Source organism: Rhinoderma darwinii, chromosome 5 (assembly GCF_050947455.1).
Source record: "Rhinoderma darwinii isolate aRhiDar2 chromosome 5, aRhiDar2.hap1, whole genome shotgun sequence".
NCBI lineage: Eukaryota > Metazoa > Chordata > Amphibia > Anura > Rhinodermatidae > Rhinoderma > Rhinoderma darwinii.
The window spans coordinates 303,338,333-303,361,050 of NC_134691.1; the positions used below are offsets into that span (position 1 = coordinate 303,338,333).

At 38.7% G+C, this 22,718-nt stretch overlaps 1 protein-coding gene across 4 annotated transcripts in view; it reads left to right on the plus strand.

Moving 5' to 3' along the window:
• DPP6 (dipeptidyl peptidase like 6) overlaps positions 1–22,718 on the plus strand; it is a 1,261,161-nt gene that overhangs the window by 971,419 nt on the left and 267,024 nt on the right. For all 4 annotated transcript variants that reach the window (XM_075827374.1, XM_075827376.1, XM_075827372.1 and 1 more), the window contains exon 3: positions 901–999. In XM_075827374.1, coding sequence (XP_075683489.1) covers positions 901–999 — 99 coding nt within the window. The remainder of the gene's footprint in view (positions 1–900; positions 1,000–22,718) is intronic.

A 22,718-nucleotide genomic window follows, 5' to 3' on the forward strand; every position in this document is an offset into this window, starting at 1 on the left:
GTTGAGGTCAGATTGCCTTGCATCTAAAGGGCATGTGTTTCATGCATTTACATAGCAAATAGTAGATGTGTTCATGGAAGATGCAAATATGAAAATAGTGTATGATGTCACTGCATGGCTTTAAAGAAGAGGTATTTTTATTATAACATTTTCAGACACATAAGGTGGTCTCATCTGTGAAGGTCGGGGTTCTAGTAACCCAACTGATGTTCTCATTTAATGGAGGTCAGTACTCAGTAGAAAGATGTTCCGGGATGTTTGGCTAGTATAAACACATGTACAGGGTGGGCCATTTATATGGATACACTTAAATAAAATGGGAATGGTTGGTGATATTAACTTCCTGTTTGTGGCACATTAGTATATGGGAGGGGGGAAACTTTTCAAGCTGGGTGTTGACCATGGTGGCCATTTTGAAGTCGCCATAAAAACAGCTGATCGGCAGGCTTCCCAGGATTCGGACCCCGACCCATCAGCTATTGATGGCCTATCCTGAGGACAGGCCATCAAATTTTAGGGACTGGACAAAACCCTTTCAGGTATTATGGTTTCCATAAAAAAATTGAAGTGTATTACATTTTCAGAGACTTTGGTGTTAAGAATGAATTAGCCAAGTCTTCCATTCTTATTGTCTGCCAGCTATCTATTAACATTAGTACCTCATGCCCTGGTTTACCCTTCTCCAGAGGCACATAAAGAGAAGACCGCATTTGCAGTAGAGGGAATGGGAGCCTCTTCAGTACAATATGTTTCTCTCTGATCCATCAAAAGTTCATTATTGCTCTCAAAATAAAATGACAATCCCGACTGTGCGTATGTATTTTGTATAACTAATTGTAATTCATTGGCTGAGGCAGAGGATGAAAAATAACCTATGTGTATTTGGATTCTTTTTTTCAGTGGAAGATAATAGCCTGTCACTCAAAGCGAAGGTAACGCTACAAGATTTGGTCAGTGGAGAGTTTGCAATCCATGATACGGAAGCTAAATGGATAAATGGTAAGTCTAACGCCACAGAACTTTATCTATCAATCTTTCTATTAGTTTTTCCAAGTAGATAATGAAAGCAGCTTTATTATATCCTTGGCTAATAACCCCATGCATTAAGATTGATGTACTTTTCTGGAAGATGCAGTGTGCAATATTTGACACTCTCCACGCTTTTTTTTTCCATCTTTTCGTGCTTAGCTTACCCATTTGTCTTGGCATTGATGGACTCTAAGAAGAAAAGTGCTAAAATTACTGCAAATGCTACTGTGTTAGTGTTATTGAAGAGCATTTGTCACCAAAATAGACCCCATTAAATTAAAGGATCTATTAAATGTAGACATGTTAAATCGGTATACTGATGATGATGATGAAGATGATGATAATGATGTCATTATTTAAGCACTGTATGGCAAAAAAAATTATATATATATTTTTATTTTTTTTACGGTATTATGTTTGCACTCTCTGGCGGTATTATTTAGGTATAGAATGTCTATAATACATTAGCTTTCTATGGCAAGATTTTTTGGCTCTGTATTACAAACAGGTAGGGGCCATAATCTATATGAGTAATGAATAGGTGCCAATCATATGGCCTGTCACCTGTTGGAGATACAGTGCCCAAAAATATTGCCATACACTTCTCCTATGATACAGACATTCTACACCCAAATAATAGCACCAGATAGTGCACACGCTATACTGTAAAAAGAATACAAATTCATATCAATTGGTGCCTAAACAAATTTCAGTATGCCAAAAAGCTGATCACATCAGAAAGTTGGTTGGCTGCTCAGCAGTAACTGTCAGTAAGGGTATGTTCACACGGAGTGTTTTCAGCCATTTTTCGGGCCGTAAACGACCCAAAAAACTGCTGAAAAGTCAGAAGCACAATGCCTCCAAACATCTGCTTATTGATTTCAATGGGAAAAACGGCGTTCTGTTCCGAGGGGCGGTTTTTTACGCGGCCATTTTGAAAAAAAAAGGGCACAAAAAAGGAGCGCATTTCACTTCTTCAGCCGTTTTTGTAGCCGTTTTTCATAGACTCTATAGAAAAACAGCTCCAAAAACGGGCGTAAAAAAACGCGAGTATGATTAAAAAACGTCTGAAAATCAGGAGCTGTTTTCTCTTGAAAACAGCTCCGTATTTTCAGACGTTTTTGAGTTTGTGTGTGCACATACCCTAAAGCTTAAGGTATTTTGATCCACTGTAAGCTTCACTTTAAGCCACCACTTAGCCTTATGAATGGGTAAAGTGGTGGAGGACTGGGGCAATTGCCCCTTGTCCCCATGCTTTAATCTGGACTGACTCTTACGTTTCAAATGCCGTATTCCACAAAGCGGTACAATCTTGCTAGAAAATATGGAATACGACAAGTGTGTAATTAATACTATGGCATCACACCATCTTTTGATTTAACATTTCCAAAAGTTCCAAATTAGTGGAACATGGTTAGACGTCCCAATATAGCAATATTTATGAGCCAATACTACCAGAGTTGGTCTGTTGGTGCACATACACTTTTTATGGCAACTCTGCAGATATCACACACAAAGGTCACATCTTCACTGAGGGCTGAAATTTGTGGGGAACAAAAAAAGATACTTGTAGATCACTTGCTGCTGAGGTTTGTGAGTTTTCCTCTTCTGTTGTGGATAGGCCTCCATACTGTATCAGAATCTGGCCCTACCACCAGGCACTGTTGTGCATGAAAATCCCAGGACATGAAAAGTTTCTGAGATACTCAAGTCACCAAGTCTGGCACCAACAATCATTTGGTCAAAGTGACTTCATATGTATTCCCCATTCTGAAGTTGGGTCCAAGCAAAAACTCAACCTCTTAAATTCGTCTGCATGTTCTTTATGTGTTGAGTTCCCGCCACATGTACGGCTGTCATTACAATATTGAGGTGTACTAAGCGGCCGTTGCTTACATATAATAAACATTTGTATCCTAAGAAGTCAAGCAGTTGGGGGATAATTGCTTCTTTGTTGTGTATGGACTCATTACTAGAAGTGTTGATTTTATATTCTCTATTGTGTCGACTTCTTATGTTTTAAAAGCCTATTAATTCCTTTTAATTGTACAAGTGCTCATCTCAGATATGAAGAAACCAAAGTACTTTTAATAAATTAAAGAAGATTTAATAGAGAATACATAAGAGTGTTCATTTTTTTGTATTTCTCGCATTGACATTCAGGTGTTTTTTGTGTTCAATAGCTGTCACCGTTAGTATTCCATGGAAATATACACCAAATATAGTGTATAATGCACATAGAAATATCTGAAGGGCTTATTGCAAAACATATTTAGCACGTTACTGTATTTTATACTAACACTAACCTCATTTTCTATTCCTATTGAAGTTAGATCCAGCAGTGTAGCTTCAGGTAGCATTCAGCCTTTGGGTTCGGCCGATGAATTCCACTGTATGCCTATACAGTGTATACGTTGCAGCCTTCCGTCGGAGCCTATAATTGGATGTCTTATTATAGTGACAAATGTCTAAATTTTTCATCTTTTTTATGTTATATGTTCTTCATTGTTTATTTACTTATATACATGAATAGAAGCAATGATACGTCCATAGTAATTAATTAATTCATCCCGTCCATTGAGTCCCCTCAAGCAGCACTCAACTGAAGGTTACATGTTAAGGCCCCATGCACACGACCGTAAAAAACTGTCCGTAATTGCGGACCCGTCTTGTTCTATTGGCCGCGGACACCTTTCCGTATAGCTACGGAAGGGCGTCCGTGCCGTAGAACCGTGTAGGAATTATGGAGCATGTCCTACTTTTCATTTTTTACGGGCCATGCTCCCATACTTTGTATGGGACCATGGCATAAAAATGCGGCCCGCGGGTCGCGGCCATCGGCGGCCGGCCGGGCCTGCAATCACGGGCCGTGATTATGGGCACGGCCGTGTCCCTGAGGCCTTACTGTCCCATTGTGAATTTCACTTTTTACAACCAGGAGCTATTAGCTTAGATACCTGAAGTCTTTCCTTTTTCTAGTACTCTAAAGAACAAGTTTGGTCTCTGAGAAGATTATAGGGACTGTAAATAAAGAGACAAAACGTCCCCCAGCATATCCTCAGAGATATATACTTTTTTGATACATACATTTCCTGGTATAAATACACATTTAAAAAGTACAGTACCAATTACAAAACACAGCCGGGAAGCCAAGGATGTGATTACGATAGAATAAGACAATGCAGCTTCTGCCTCAGGCCGGTTTCAAACATAATACAGCCGCACTTTCGTATCTGTGTTACGGACCAACGCAGGGATATGGGACTTACGACTGTATCACACAAGTTAAAGTACGACCGTATAATGGCCAAGTGAAACAAAACTTAAAAACTGATGTAATTGAAAATTAATAATAGTTCAATCAGTTTGGACATTCCCCCAATTTGCTTACATTTGAGAACTCAGCATATTATGTCTTTTGGACTAGTCACTATAAGGATCTGTCATGGATTAATCTTTTTAATCTATTTTTTACCCATTATGTGAAAGCTGAGTAACTTGGTAAATCATTTTCTTTACTTTTGCCACTGAAACCCAAAGGCAAAATAAAAATTCTGCAGGTTACTTCTTCAAATCTGTAGTTTAACTGCACTCCAAAAACATTCATATGACCTGACAGCTTAGCGCTAAGGCTGTATCTGTCATCTGAACTCCCAAAATGCTCTCTAACAACAGATATGAACAAATCTAAATTCATCCCTCTACTCACTTCAATGTCTTTTGCACATGGGAAGTTGTCTGTTTTAGCCAAATTATAAAAAATAACATATATAATCTCTAAAATTAGTAAATTGGTGCGTCTCTTTACAGACAAGTTCACCAACTGTCAGTCACAGATAATTTTACCCATTCATGTAGAGGAGAGGTTATAATTTTTACTACCGGAGCAATCATTTACCACTGAGCAGTAAAGTGAACTTATCCATTAAATCGTTGTAATAAAGAGTAAACGCCTGTATGAGGTATTTAATCACACGTTCTGATAATGAAATTGTTATGCCCTTTTCATCACACCCCTTCATTTTGTACATACTGTGCCATTTTTCTATTGCTCTAAATTTTCCTACTTCTATCTGATATGGATATTCAATTCTGGATAACACAATACTACAAGTGCTCAGCACAGTTTTCTTGGCTATCTACTATTATTATATTGCTGTGTGCCTTTATTTGGTATGAAAAAAAGATATTCGAGTGTTGGTCAAATTCGATTCATATATAAATATATATACATATAGCTAATGTTTTGATCATCTGTTATTGTACACTGTGCTTCCCTCCTCTTTTGTATTAGTTCTTGCTATTTTTTTTATCTTTTTTTTATATCTGGTAGAGCCTTTGGAGCTTATGGATTTATCTGAATACCTTTTCTTTTTCATGATTTCATTAGCCCATTCCATATAAATGGTCTTTTTCCATTAGTATCTCTCATCTTTTGCAGCTTCTCTACATTTAATTAGACCTTTGCCACTTTCTTCCTTTATATTCCACGTGATAGCATCTACTGTCATTGTGACACTGATCGTGTTTATGGTTCTCCCTCGGATGCTTCTTAGAACGATGCTTTTCTTTACAGCCTGTTGTTTTTTTATTGTGTAAGCATTGTAACATCTCCAATGATCCATCTTACTTTGTCAGTTTTGGTGCCGTGTGTGTCAGATGATTTATATGTCTTTTAGACACGTTTCCTACCTACTGCTTCCTCATTACACAGCTCATTTTCTATATTTGCTAATTTAATGAATGAGCTGTTTGTTTGATAGATAGTAATATAATCATGAAGCCTTTGATCTTTTAGAATAGTCCTTAAATATTTTATAGTTATTTTATGACTCATTCCTTGAAATGATGTCAACCTTTTCTCTTTTCTTCACTTTTAACCAAAATGTATATTCCAAATAGAGACGTTACATTGAAATACCTATTGGTTTGTATTGGGTGAGTAATTTAGATCATGTTTATTTGTCTACATTCATAAGATAGCTGTCTGACAAACAATTGTTCCAGATGACAGTTATCTTCCCCGACTTTACCATAACATGCATGTCATTTTAATAGTGTTCTGTTTATACCCTAAAGAACGAAAGGATCAGATGGGTTACTATACAACCTATCCAACACTTGTTTCAGTCAACAGGGGGGGATTAGATGACAGTTAGTCTGTTCCCATACACATTACATTGTTAGATTAGATACATGTATTTAAAGGGAACCTGTCACCAGCATTTCACCTATTAAACCAGCAATACCTTGTGGAAGTGAGTGAAAAATTATTTCTATGTAACCCATAATTATTTTCTAAGTCGGCTCTGTACCTTTAGTATTCACTTTTTTAGTGTTCCCGTGCAGTATGCTAATAAGTATAAAATAGTCATATCTTTGTTCGAAAAGAGTCAAGTCTTTATTCCTCACGCCTTTCCGAGTTTACCCGCCTCCTTACTTTTGATTGACTTTTGAACTCCTCATCTCCCCCAGCACACACAAAATCCTGCGCTTGCGCATCGATATCCTGTTCTGGTGCGTGTGCTCAACGGGACACCAAAGCTGCGCATGCGCCGTAACTAGATTTGAGGCCCGGACAAAGCAGGGAAGGGTGTCGGACCATACATGAAGGGCGAATGTGCATTGTCTCAGACGAGATTTCGGCATTAAGTCAGGGCAGAACTGTTTTTGGCGATGAGCGGGCATAAGAAGAGGAACGAACGAGACTGCCTGGTTACTACCATAAAAGGCGCAACATTTTTACTGTCGGAGGAGCAGTTTAGGAGAGGGGATAACAGCAATGAACTTTTGACATCAGCGGCCAGCGAGGGGTGAGTAGAGTTCAATAGGTGAAATGCTGGTGACAGGTTCCATTTAATGTATATTACCAGCTCTAAATATGCAATAGAAGCATCCTCTGATTAGAAAATAGCATATAATATATGCTAATCAGGGCTGTTCCTCTCCTTGACCCTCTTAGTTATTCAGCAGCACCGTGAGAGCTAATGTCATGCTTTTCTTTACCCATGATGCTTTTGAAGCATTAATCCTTCTGTTTCTACAGGGACAGGTCATGATTATACTGGCCCAGCAGAGGTCTATTTGAGTACAAGTGTGCTCTTTAGTCCAGCTTTGGTAGGGCATGCTACAGTTGTTCTAATCTAAAGAATTGTTAAAAGGTAACTTTAAACCAATAAGTTAAACAAGTATGTATCCAAAAAGCATCCAAAATGAACATTTGCTTAGTTACAACAGCAGGATTATAAAATTATTAAATACATTTGCAAAATAGTTTTCTAAATTAGCTACTTCAGGCAAAGTTCACTCGTGCAGGCACTTATTTTTTTTTTTGCATATAACCAACTTCACAATGTGGTTCATAGGGAACTATGCTGTATGTACTAAGAGAGATTCCATATCTCAAGATGTTGAACACTTACTTTGTCCTGGATAGCATCACGCTCTTTGAAAGGAAGTTACTAGAGATAAGCAAATCGATTCTAAACTAATCACATTTGGTCAGAATTTCCCAGAAGTTTCGGTTGTGCCAAAATCTGAAACTTCTGGGTGCGCTGTGCACAAATTGTCAGGTTGGAAAAAGAAGAGTAGAGAAGAGGCAATAAAAAAAAATACCATCCTCACCTGGTCTCCCGTAGCCCCTGTCCCTGACAGTCTCCTGAGATCAGGTTGTTTTGTCCTATGTTACCGCTGCTGTGACACATAACAATCACAGGCTGCAGCGGCTACATAACTACATAACTACCTCATCTCAGGAGGCTGCCAGGGACGCATTGCTATGGCAGACCAGGGGAGGTGAGTATTGTATTTTTAGAATTTTATGTGTGGAATTGTAAATTCTCTATTGCCCTTTTTGACTATCTGATTTCTTCTAGGTCTGTATCCAACTTGAATATAGTCCTAGAAGACATCAAAAAGTCAGAGCAGGGCAATCGGGGCACTTGCTATTCGCGGTAAATTTATTTGGATCGAATCAAATTGGACAGCTGATTTGATAAAAAACAAAACAAGTTTCAGGAAATTTGCTCATATCTAAAAGCTACCTTAGACCCTTAATGCAACGCTTTTAAGCATTATTATGGCATGTTGGCCCTATTGTGTAAAGGGCATCCCCCCTCAGAACTATTTTTTTCGAGTTAAAACTAATAGCTGCGTCGCGCATGGCACTTGGCAATGAAGTTCTATAGACATACTCAGGTTAAATAATGGACAGAACCCAACACAAGGTTCCTAGATTTTGTGCTGAAACAATGGCAACATGGCAACAGATCATTGTGCATGACGAGGAAAGTTATAAAATACAATGAACATTCCCTTGCTATACAAACCCTTCTTGTAGCAAATCAGAATGATATCATTATAAAATCGGTGCTTCTTTGCAGATTATTGCTCCTATGTGCTGTTCCATATAACTATAATTTTACTATAATGGTAATGAAAACACCGGGAGTCTGGTTTCTCCAGTGTATGATAAACTGGATTTATTTTAATTTTTTTAATATTCACATCAATTACAATGCATAGAGCTGTGATAAAAGCAATGTTTTCAAAGGAAATAAAAATATACTTTATTGATATATAATATGGTTATTCACATAAAACAACCTTTAAGTGTCATGTTAGGTTGCCTATACTTAACATCTTTTAAAAAGCTAAATACAGCTTTCTTGCCTTTATTTTAATGTTAGGGTCTGGCCTAACAAATATTTATCCACCTATAGTGAGAAGGCGATGTTTCGACTCTAACATAGAGTAATTTCCAAGCTTGAAAATGACTCTATGGTAAAGTCAAAACGTCGCCTTCTCACTATGGGTGAATAAATATGTATTTTTTGACTAAGCCAGTTGGAGTGCCGCTCCTCTTGTGCTGTATTTTATATACTGTGTGTGTGTGTGTGTGTGTGTGTGTGTGTGTGTGTGTGTGTGTGTGTGTGTGTGTATGTATATATATATATGAATAAAGAAATTGTGTTGCAAGTCCGGTGAGTGCGTCGATATTTTCTATTCGTTTATATCAAGTTGGGTTGTGCTGCACTTTTCGATGAGCACCTCCAGGGCAACTTATCTGCTAAAATCCTAAATTGACACTGGTTCAACAGTGCCAGCCTTTTCCTTCTTCCTACTAATATATACATATATATATATAATTATTTATTTATTTATTTATTATTTTTTTTTTTATATATACTTTTTTATATATATACATATATTTTATATATATATATATATATATATATATATATATATATATATATATATATATATATATATATACTGTTATAATGTCATACAGTCCCTTGAAAAATATTGAACGCAATCCGAAAAAGTTATGCAGTACCCATACAGTGCCAATACACAGAAATTACAGAGTGCCCAGTTATTGCCATACATTACACAGACACAAAGCGCACAATACATTTCCCCTGAGTGTTTTTTTTGTCCAGATTTTGTCATACAGTACCCTCATAAAACCAAATGGTACCAACATAGTGCCCTACTTTCCAACCGAGCGCTAAAGTGTCCTGAGTTTGCCATACTTTGAGCACAAAGAGCCATGCAATATCCATATAGTGCTATATTTTGCCAAGCTGAGCCCAGAGAGCCCTTACTTTGCCAACAAAGTGCCATATTTTGGCAACAGAGCAATAATTTGCACACATAGTGCCAAACAGTGCCCAGAAAAGCCATAATTTTCCAGGATAGTACCATAGTTTTGCCACATAAAGCCAAATAGGGCCCACACAGTGCTATAATGTGACCACACATAGCTAAATAATCCCACAGAGTGATATAGTGTGCCTGCAACGTACAATACATTGCATACATTTATAGTGCGTTATAATGCCCATTTAGTGCCTACTGTACCCACATATTACTGACAGTCCTGTAATACACGTATCATGGAGCAAACACCACTCACCTCCTGTTCTTCTTTTCTGCCTTACTGAACGCTACCTGCACTGTGCTGGAGAATTATTGACCACAGCCAAGAAGACCAGTAATGCCTATTTGACATTGCTAGTTCTACAGTGTATGTATTAAGTATATGTGTCGACACATCAATATTCAAAAGAGAAATAACACAAAGCACATAGTATGTACCATACAAAATTCAAATACTTTAATAGAAATATCATAAAAACAAGTTGGCCATCAAGACCTAAAATAAACATGCAATTTAAAAATACAATAGTGTGGTGGTGGGTAGGGGACCACAGCAATATCACACAATTACCATGAGAACACAATTGGACGTGTTACCGCGAAGTAGACTACACGGAAAGACAAATTGATGTACATATAGACAATTATAAAAAGTACAATTTCATGAAAAGAAGGTAATAACCAAAAATCGAGGCCCTAGACCAAGCACCAACCCGTACGCTGCATGCTGTTACCCCAACAACCAGTCACCACACTAAGAGCCTCGACGTGCATTTCGCCGTCAGCTTTTTTTTTTTATAAATTATGAAGGCTAGGCTGGAGCCAACTTTTAATATTAGGAATGTATATTTGTGTTCCGATATGAACCTGCAGGAAATTCTCTTTATAATTTCCTTATACGGTTACGTCCACAATAAGCGAAAACCCTACAGAATTTCCTACTGGCTTTTCTCTGCAAAAATTCTGCACCATTTTCGCAATAGAAATTGACGTGCTGGAGATTAAGAGAGCAGAGAGATACTGTTTTACTATATTCTATTGCATGGACTTCATTTACAGACTACAGACTGCCATAAACAGCAAACGCTAGTCCGCTTGTGTAAGCTTGAATCATTAGTGCAGCCCAACAACACAGCCTACCCGCATGTGAAGAGAGGTACGGATAATAATATTATAATAGGGGCTTCCTATTTAAGCAGTTTGCTAATATAATTTTAAAAAGTAGCTTTAATGTGAACGTACTTTTAATATGGATACATTTGTTATATAAAATGCATTGATATTCTGTCACAGAAACCATCAGTACTTTTCAGCTAAGAATGTTATTCTACATAGCAATAGTTAATATTTTTTCATCAGCAACGCATAACTGACAATCTGTTCCTATTAACTACTGAGCATGATAAACTTATTGGAGACGTTCGGACTTGGGAGATATGATTTTGTTCCATTTCTTCTTGTTTAGTAAACAGACATTTATAGATATTTATTGTAACATGTTAAAAGGCCGCAAATCTCACCAATGTTTCACTGTCAAGTAACGCAATACATCTTGTTTTAGAAAAACGGATTATCATCATTTCCAACTTGGCAAGTCAAGTCAAGAATAAACTTAGAAGAAATGACTGCAGTAAAATTACAAGCAACAAACAAGACGTTGTAATCTATTTTATTTAGCAGTCTCAATATTTACATTCTTCAGTCGTTGTCAGAAAAATAGCAAGCAATGTGCCCCAGACATAGAGGTCTTTTCTATTCAGGAGACATTATCCTAATATTATAGATCTTGACTGAATGATCACTCCACTGGTATCAACATTTGTATGAGACAACGTAATCGAGAACCATAGCACCCAAAAGAGAATAATGAGCAAAATATATTATATGCAAAAATAGAAAATCTTTATTAGATACAATATGCAATAAGTAGTACAGAGTAAAAGGATGGACGATACAAGGAGATAAAAACAGCAAGGTCAGATGTCAATTGACCAGATGGCTAACAAAGACAACCGACCGTCAGTGGCCAGGAACCACTCAGATCACCCACAGGAATAGAAATGTATATAATGAGTGCTACAATGATAACATGCCCATATATAACAATGGAAGGTAGTACTAACTAGATAGAATAAATAATAAATAACATGAAAGATATATACTGAGATCCAGATATAGATAAACCATACTCCAGATATAAATGAACCAGAAAATTAAGGCTAGAAAGCCACAAAGATAAAGTGAAAAAATGAATAAACACAAAATGGAGGTTAAAACATACCCTGAGACATAGTGGGGAGTGGGACCGGCAAAATCAGGTACTGGCAAAAGAAAATGCCTGGACGCGCGTTTCGCCCTACAGACCGGCTTCGTCAGAAGGCTACATATAATAAAATTTGAGGGGTTTATATAGGGATATAGATGATGGCTCTCACCTGTGATGACACCAATATTATAAAAAGGCACATGATGGTTGAGGGCCCTGTTACAGATTTTGCATTTCGGACCTGGATCTTCAAGTTAAGCCACAAATATCTGAACGATGTGGGTCTCTTTTCTGGGAGCCAATATCTCCAGAACAGGGGATACCCCTCCCAAGTCATCACTTGCCACTGCAACCAGGTGGAGAATGAATAGAGAGGTGGCCGCACATGTACATGTCTCCATTCATTCCTATGGGCGTTACGGAAACAGCCGAGCCCCCTTGCTCAGCAGTTCCCCTAAATCCCAAAAGAATCAATGGAGAGTGAAATTCACAGGGTTTTCCTACCATAGACAATAATGGCATTTATAGCAACCACCTTTCCATTCAACCCCCACCTGGATGCGGTGACTAGTGGCCAGCTCACCTAATGGAACAGGGGTTGGAAAACCCCTGCTCTCCCTATAGTCTGTGGTTCCAAAGGCAGCCCCCCTACCAATAATATCTATAATGGAAAAAACTTTTAATATCCCTTTAAAGCCTTTAACTATTGTTAAATTTAGTCTTTATAGTACATGTAGTATGTTGATCCACAGATTGGATTTGTATTGCATTATAATTGTTAAAACTATAGTTAGATTAGTTTTAGATTGGGAGATAAAACTTTAATCAACATAACGTAACTACAGTGAAGGAAATAAGTATTTGATCCCTTGCTGATTTTGTAAGTTTGTCCACTGTCAAAGACATGAACAGTCTAGAATTTTTAGGCTAGGTTAATTTTACCAGTGAGAGATAGATTATATATAAAAAAAAAAAAAGAAAATCACATTGTCAAAATTATATATATTTATTTGCATTGTGCACAGAGAAATAAGTATTTGATCCCTTTGGCAAACAAGACTTAATACTTGGTGGCAAAACCCTTATTGGCAAGCACAGCAGTCAGACGTTTTTTTTAGTTGATGATGATGTTTTTTCACACATGTTAGATGGAATTTTGGCCCACTCCTCTTTGCAGATCATCTGTAAATCATTAAGATTTCGAGGCTGTCGCTTGGCAACTCGGATCTTCAGCTCCCTCCATAAGTTTTCGATGGGATTAAGGTCTGGAGACTGGCTAAGCCACTCCATGACCTTAATGTGCTTCTTTTTGAGCCACTCCTTTGTTGTCTTGGCTGTATGTTTCGGGTCATTGTCGTACTGGAAGACCAAGCCACGAGCCATTTTTAATATCCTGGTGGAGAGAAGGAGGTTGTCACTCAGGATTTGACGGTACATGGCTCCATCCATTCTCCCATTGATGCGGTGAAGTAGTCCTGTGCCCTTAGCAGAGAAACACCCCCAAAACATAATGTTTCCACCTCCATGCTTGACAGTGGGGACGGTGTTCTTTGGGTCATAGGCAGCATTTCTCTTCCTCCAAGCACGGCGAGTAGAGTTAATGCCAAAGAGCTCAATTTTAGTCTCATCTGAGCACAGCACCTTCTCCCAATCACTCTCAGAATCATCCAGATGTTAATTTGCAAACTTCAGACGGGCCTGTACATGTGCCTTCTTGAGCAGGGGGACCTTGTGGGCACTGCAGGATTTTAATCCATTACGGCGTAATGTGTTACCAATGGTTTTCTTGGTGACTGTGGTCCCAGCTGCCTTGAGATCATTAACAAGTTCCCCCCGTGTAGTTTTCGGCTGAGCTCTCACCTTTCTCAGGATCAAGGATACCCCACGAGGTGAGATTTTGCATGGAGCCCCAGATCGATGTCGATTGACAGTCATTTTGTATGTCTTCCATTTTCTTACTATTGCACCAACAGTTGTCTCCTTCTCACCCAGCGTCTTACTTATGGTTTTGTAGCCCATTCCAGCCTTGTGCAGGTCTATGATCTTGTCCCTGACATCCTTAGAAAGCTCTTTGGTCTTGCCCATGTTGTAGAGGTTAGAGTCAGACTGATTAATTGAGTCTGTGGACAGGAGTCTTTTATACAGGTGACCATTTAAGACAGCTGTCTTTAATGCAGGCACCAAGTTGATTTGGAGCGTGTAACTGGTCTGGAGGAGGCTGAACTCTTAATGGTTGGTAGGGGATCAAATACTTATTTCTCTGTGCACAATGCAAATAAATATATATAATTTTGACAATGTGATTTTCTTTTTTTTTTTTTTATATAATCTATCTCTCACTGGTAAAATTAACCTAGCCTAATAATTCTAGACTGTTCATGTCTTTGACAGTGGGCAAACTTACAAAATCAGCAAGGGATCAAATACTTATTTCCTTCACTGTATATGTAACAATGATAGATATCACCATTGTGAATAATATAGTTAGTGATTGTCTCGTCTATGTATTTATGAATTAATCTTCTTGGCCTACTGACAGGTTAAATAATAGCTGTGCTGTCATGGCAGTACTTTGGGGATAGCTTGAGGCTTGGTTAGTGGCAATACGTATGGACCTTCGTTCCCTCTTTGGACTCTGCAGACTTGAAAGTCCCTTATCCTGACCTGCAGGCAGTCCAGGGGCTGACTAGAGGACTTCATTTCTAAATTAATCATCTTCAGAGGACAATTCTACTTCTACATATTAGATGCAATTTAATTCTGTTGACTGTAAATTATTACAATTAAATATAAGTATTACAAATCCAGAATAACAGGTTCAGTAAAGCTATGCATTTGGTTGCACTTGGTTGCATTTGGTTGCACTGTTAGAATATTGGCAATGAGCTAGATAAGTCTAGAAGTGTTGTGATAATCTGCTATTAGTTTGGAAAGGCTTTCATATAACCACTACATACGTGATAACTGCCCTTTAAATAAATTTACATTCTGTACCTTACAATAACACCTTCAGACATTAAGTTTCTTGAAGAAAATACAACTATTTCTCTGGAATATAAAGTATATTAAGAGACAGCTAACAGCAGGTTCACTACTGATTATGTTCAGAGGAAACATCTCCTATAGTGTTAGAAAAATCAGCTCTTCCAAATGTATGTTTCCATAGTGTGCATGTCTTAAGGCAATAAGATCTTGTCAGTAGGCATTGTGTCATTCAAAGAAACTCAAATCAAAGCCTTTTTTTTTTAAAGTTCTACTGTACATCTGAAAAGTCCAGACCATAAACTTCTTAATATTACAATATAGTATAACATTGTGTTATATATAGAAAGTGCTATATACCTGTGCAAAATGATTCTTTATAATTGCTCCATAAAGATTTCCTAGAACTTTAATATGCAAGAAATGAGCAAATGTTGTAAAAAGTATTGTATAATTCTGTTGTTTGCCATTGACATGTCTATGACGATTATACAGAGATGAGTGAGGCTACATAGTCTGTACAGAGATGAGTGAGGCTACACAGTCTGTCATGCATCACTAGTACAAAAAGTTCCTTTTTCCGTGCCAACCACTGGATGACTGTGTGTACAGTAGTACTCCCTTTTTTTTTTCTTTAAATGAGGTTCTTCAGCAGCTGCAGTTTGTATGATAAAGTATTGTGCCCTATTTGCTGCAAAACAACATAAAACAAAACTGAGATGCTGCAGATGTTCTTTTTTAAGGATAAGGGTGATTCATGGCACTCAAACAAAGGTGCATAGAAATCTCCCCCTTACTCTTTTAAAAAAAAAAAAAAACTTCAGCTGATGTGTGTACTATAAGGCCCCATGCACATGACCGTGCCCGCAATCACGGCCGGCCGCCGACTAACAGCCACATTTTCGGGCCGTGCTCCCATACAAAGTATGGGAGCATGGCCCGCAAAATGCAAAAGAACGGACATGTTCCATAATTTCCGGAACATTTCCACGGCACGGACACCCTTCCGTAGTGCTACGGAAAGGTGTCCGCCTTTCATGAAAGTGAATGGGTCCATTTTTGCGGACCGCAACTGCGGTCCGCAAAAAACTGAGGTTTTTTACGGTCGTGTGCATGGGGCCTCGGGAATTCTTCTAAAAAAAAAAAGTGAAAAAACATATAAGGAGCCACCTAGGATCTCCTTGTTGGATTCTAATATTCTTATCACTTACAGAAGGGGGTACATGATCCCATATATAATGTATAAATCAAAATCAAGTTTGCAGCATTTCATCAACCATATCAAGATGGGAGGGACAGTTGCTTTCCCTATGTAAAAGTGTGACCTCCCACCCACACCTTGAGGTCCAAAGCAGCAATGGGGAACCTCCATGGGCTCTATAACAGTTAAATGGACTACCAAACCTTTTGGGTTGGATTCACCAAACAAGATTTTCTGCTAGATCTAATATCTGGTAGATGCAATAGCAATGGCGTTCTTTGTACTTATATAGTGAACGCTTCAAATGGCTGATAAAAAACAAGGTAATTATTCTATGTGGGATTATTGGAAATTTCAGAGCCTGCAATGATAAATGAGCTCATGTTACTGTGGAAGATTTTATTTTTTTTGCTAAAACAGAAGACAAGGACCAACATTTCTAATAAATTGTTTACGTTTTGTAGTTTTTAATCAATACATATTCTGAATTAAAGTCCAGGTAAAATCCTATTATTATTGCAGTAAGTAACCTTAAGAGTAAATTCTTCTCGCTGTGAAAGAATTGTTTGTGCTGTATCTCTCCAACAATAGATTTAGACTAGATATATCCGTGGCTAAGTGAATTAAAATAGAAGATTGAAGTATCATGAATCTGCAGTAATGAAAATAACGGCCACAAAATCAGGAAGACATTAAACAATAGTCGTTTCCATCTCTCCATATAAATCCAATAGACTGTGCCCAGGACTGACCCTTTATGACCACGCTTATTCTATAAAGATTAAATGCACTTAACAATATTGCTTCAATTCAAGGTAAAGTTAACACTTCATCTGTCAACTTTCTAAAGAAAACTAGTTAATTGCAGAAAATATTTTCCTAACTAACCAAATAGTGGATTTACAGTGTTGAAAAAGATCCTGTGTGATTCATTAAAGTGCAGCTAAATGTTTAACAAACTTCTGATATGTCATAGTGACCTGTCAGAAGTTTGGATTGGTGAGGGGTCCGAGCACTGAGACCCCCACCAATCGCTAAAACAAAGCAGTGTGAACGCTCATCTGCTTCATGTCTGTTCGGCTTTTTCCGGAAATCAATGTATTGGAGTACAGAATCAATAGAAAGTCTATGAGCCCGTACTCATACATCGGATTTCCAGAAAAAGCCGAACATAAACGAAGCGGCTGAGCGATCACACGAGCACTTCAGCTGCTTTGTTTTAGCAATTGGTGGGGGTCTCCGTGCTCAGACCCCCACCAATTAAAACTTCTGACATGTCACTATGACATGTCAGAAGTTTGTTAAACTTTTAGCTACACTTTAACCATATAAACACACTATTTTAATAGTCAAGGAAATAAAATCACCTTTTCGCTCCATGTCATTCTGATACCCCCATGTCTCAGGCACAAGTGCGTAGCTAAAGGCTCATTGGCCCTGGTGCAAAAGTTCAGCTTGGCTTAGATACAGGGGCTCAGCAGACAGTATCACACATGATAGGCTTAGCTACAGGTCCCTAGCGACAGTATCACACAAGATAGGCTTAGATACATAACTCAGCAAACAATATCCCACACAAGAGGCTTAGATACAAGGACTCAGCAGACAGTATCTATATACTTACCCTCCTTGCTCCTGACTCAGAGTCAGGTCCTCTTCAGATCCAGACGCAGCGCTGGTTCCGGACACCATTCTCCGTCAGGACATCATGTTCACCACGCATTCAGCATCCTGACACTGAACAGCATCAGGGCCCATCGCTGCATCTGGAGCTGAAAAGGACCCAACTTAGAAGTGAGAAAGGTAAGTATATGGAGGAGTTACTGTAGTAACAGGGGCTTGTGTAGTGTCACCTATTGGAAACTGCATTCAGTAGGCCTCAGTTACTATAGTAACTGTTGAAAGACGTGGTGCAGTGGGCCATGGGCCCCCCTCGCTTCAGGACTCAGTCGCAACTGCGTCCGCAGTGACCTCTATAGCTACACCACTGCACAGGCAAATACAATTAAAACAGCCATACAACTGAACATAAAAAGGGTTATTTATTGCAGTCTTCTAATATGCTTTCTGTATTAATCCTTCACTGCTTTCGTGATTTGTACTTGTCTGCATTGAATGGGAACCCTTAGGCCAAATGCACACAATGCAAATTACGTGCGGATTTGTAGTGCTGATTTTCGTGTGGCAAATCTGCAGCGTAATACATTACCAGCAAGGTAAATGGGATTTCAAGTAATCTCACTTACATGCTGCGCAAATTGAGCTGCAGTGCGTATTTTCAATTCCGCAATATGTCAATTTATCGTGCGTATCCACTTTCGAATTGTATCTGGTTAGTTAAAAAAAAAAACATGCATAAAAATGCACCCATTACCACATCAAAATGTAAAAACTGTACCTAAAAACGCATAATAAGGGTATGTTCACACGTAGTCAACCAAAACGTCTGAAAATCCAGAGCTGTTTTCAAGGGAAAACAGACCCTGCTTTTCAGACGTTTTTTTACCAACTCGCATTTTTCGCGGCGTTTTTCGCGGCGTTTTCGCAGCGTTTTTTACGTCCGTTTTTGGAGCTGTTTGCATTGGAGTCTATGAGAAAACAGCTCCAAAAACGTCTGAAAGAAGTGTCCTGCACTTCTTTTGACGAGGCTGTATTTTTACGAGTCGTCGTTTGACAGCTGTCAAACGACGACGCGTAAATAACAGGTCGTCTGCACAGTACGTCGGCAAACCCATTCAAATGAATGGGCAGATGTTTGCCGACGTATTGGAGCCGTATTTTCAGACGTAAAACGAGGCATAATACGCCTCGTATACGTCTGAAATTTGGCCGTGTGAACATACCCTAAAACACACTATTAGGTGCGGATTTTACCTGCGTAATTACCTGTGGTTTTGATGGGGATCTTCTGCATGAAATTCCGCAACGTGTGCATGTAGCCTTAGGGCTTGTCCACACGTAACGGAATTGCTGCAGAAAATGTTGCGTAGTTTGCTGCATTTTTCTCAATGCTGGGAGATGGTGATATCTCCTCTGAAAAATGCAGCAATTCAGTCCACTATCCGCAGCTATCCGCAGCAGGAATTGACATGTTGCAGTATGAAAAATATGCACCGCAGGTCAATTTCTGGTCGGAATTTTTGTGCAGCGTGTGGATGAGATTTGTTAAATCTCACCCACTTTGCTGCTACTGTATTCTGCTGCGTATTTTTCCATCCTCGTTTCTGGATGGAAAATACGCAGCAATTCCGCTACGTGTGGACAAGCCCTAATTGTTTACTTCTTGTTTATGAAAATCTATCCTGGTCATGTGGTTATCTCACAGGCGCTTGGCACGTTACAGTTGCAGTTATCAGAGCTATCTCTTGTAAGAAGTGGAGCAGTGGGTGACCAGTAACAATGAAGGCTCCCATTCAATGACTACAAGCAGAAATCTTGAAAACCGTGATGCACAAAGTACATTTTAAGAATATATCACTTTTCATTATACAATAAATAAACTTTATTTGCTAAAACCAGAATAACCCTTTAAAGTCTAAATACACTTGTGCAACCATTTAATATTGTTCCAATGCATAAAAATTCAAAAATGGAGCTTGCAAAAAGTCTTGCTTAAAAGTGTCCTATTGTTTTGTGTCTACAGCTCCTATGTTACACTCTCTTCCGTCTATACTTACTTGTAACTAAAGGCCCTTTTACACGAGCCAATGATCCCATGAATTCGTATGATCGCTCATTCTCGATCATCGCCCTGTGAAAACAGCAAAGATTAGTCGATGAACGAGCAAATGCTTGTTCGTCGGTTGATCACATATTTTATGCGGCCAAAGAAATGGTTGCTAGTCAGGAGCACATCTCCCTGTGTAAACGGAAATGTGCCAACGACATACAGTATGCAAATGGATGGGGACGAAGAATCGTAGTAAGGATCATTCTTCCCCATAGTTTAACGATCATTGCTCTGCCTGTGTAACACCACCTTTACCAAATAAGTATATGTACACTAAGCAAAAAGTAGTGGACTAATGAAAGGGAGTATCGCGGCAGGATCAGAATACTCAGGGTTTATTTGTAGTCTGTTACCATAGAGATACATAGGTCTGCAAAGGAGCTGTAGACACTAAATAGTAGGATATTTCTAATCAAGATCTTTTGCAGCGTTGCTTCATTTTTTATTTCAGATACATTGAGACAATAAAAGAAAATGGTTGTGAAAGTGGACATAACTTTTAAGTTTGATATGGAGGAGGGGGTATAATAATTATCACTGTTCAGCCCCTGTTATTAGAGTCATTGAATGCACCAGGTTTTACATTCTGACCTATAACAGTCTCTGTATAAATGAAAGATAGTTGCATAAAAACATATTTAAAACTGCTCAGAAGACCCGAGTTTCATTGACAATGAAAAGAGGGCATCTTTGTTAAAATCTGTTCTTACTCCCCTCTCCAGATCATCCCTGTACTTGGGCAGCGTCTAAAGGACAATACATGTTTTCCTGAATGGTTTTGACCAGCAGCAGCTTCACATGCAGCTTCCCCCATCAGTGTGTGCGGATGGGAGGTAAAGTAATGCCTGGTCTAGGTGGTAGGGGTCAATTTTGCTTGGGAACACATGCTGACAATAGAAGTTCCCCCTACTCATCCCCTGCTGCTTAATCTGTAGTTGTGCACTACAAGATATAATTAGAGGAAACCCATCACATTGAATATGTCGTCTAAACTGGCACGATTTTGATGAAGAGCAGAAGGAGTTGAGCAGATTGATATATAGGTATGTGGAAAAATATTCAGTATAACTTAATAATCTATACCTCTGCTCATTATATGCTTAGGAGTCCAGTGGGCATCCCAAAATTTGTATCCACCTTCACCAGCAGTCAGAGGAGGTCACAAATGCGTAGTGCATCTTCATTTCCCTGCCGTGCATCAGCGCTGCGCACAAATACCCCCTTATGATGTGGTCAATGAGGGCGTATTGACATCATAAAGGCGGATCCCCCTCTCTTGGCCTCCAATCTATCAGGCAGAAAAGAGAGACTGTGTAAGAGCCGTCAATGCATTACATGGTCACCCATTCATTTCACTGGAGGTGAAATAAGCGGCCAGACGCAAGTCCCCCCCCCCCCCCCCCAGGTGATAACAGCTGATTACCAGAGCTTAGAGAAGCCAACTTCCTGATAAAGTTTAGAGAAGACCTCTTGCAGAACTCAACACAATTTAGGGTTTCTTTCTATTCCTGTCAGCAATGCAAAGGGTTGTGTGTAGGAAAGTTGGAGCAAAGCTGTAGCCTAATATTATGTCCATGTTTGTTCAATCTAAGAATGGGTGAACTATCTAGTCTGGTAATCGTTGGGGCCTACAAAACGTTTTCTCTCCATATCCTGTTGGTCCTCTGCACTTTTAACCAAGTAGAATTGATTATGGACCTCTTATTTTAAATAAACCATATATTTCATTTCTTATTTTGTTTATTAACTTTAGGTGTTTCTGGCACTGATGCCCAGAGAAAGATTTTATCTCTTTCAATGCTACATTCTTAGTCTTTCTTCGTACACACATTTTATGTGGTGTTTCTTTGGCCAAAAAAAAACTCCAAAACACATCTATAAAAAAGTGATAAAATGGTACATGCAATTTTTATGTTTTTTTTGTCGCAATTTTTGTAAATAGTGGAGCAGTTTTGTCTTAGCTTTATACCGTGTAAACTTAGACAAGGCAGTCAGAAAATGTGCCATATTTATCTAAGTGGTGCACGTTGTATGATAAATTTGGTGCATTTTGCTAGACACTTTTGTCTCGCTTATACCACCTATTAGCTTAATTCACACTAGATTTGTGCACCCTTATTTTGGCGCACAGTCTCACATTTAAGCCATGCCCATTTCAACTAGACCACATCTCTTTTCCAGATAAGCCACTTCCGCTTGTGGAGCATGTAAAAAAAAGTGTTTAATATAGTTAATAAATGTGGCATGTTTGCCATAATTTTGGCTCAATTTGAGGCAAAATTCTGGCGCATTGTGAATAGTAAACCCGCCCTAGTGTGTTTTACTACCTGTGTTTTTTTAGGTGACATTTTTCACATTGCAAATCATGTGATTAAAAGATCATGTAATGTAAAGATTCCTTTTTGCAACACATGATTTATTCTGAAAAAATATCACCAAAAACAACTATGGAGCTCTATGGGGGAAAAACGCAACTAAATGCTGGAAAAATAAAGCAAAAGTCAGCCTTGCTGCAATTCACTAAAAATGCCACTGTGCCAAAAAAAAAAAAAAATGCTGCATGTTAGGGCACATACACACGTGGCAGAATTGCTGTTGAATTCCGCTGTGGACGGTCCGCTGTTGAATTCTGCAGCAGCCGTTTTTTACATTTGTTTCTATACATTTTTAGGAAAGTTATTTCAGACGTTGCGGAAAATAACTGTGCGGAAATCAGGCTGCAGTGCAGAATGTTCTCTCCGCAGCATGCTCATGACGTTGCGGAGAAGAAGCGAAATTTCACTGCAGATTTCAGCCTTTGCAATGCAAAAACTGAAATCTGTGGCAAGTCCGCTGGGATATCTGCA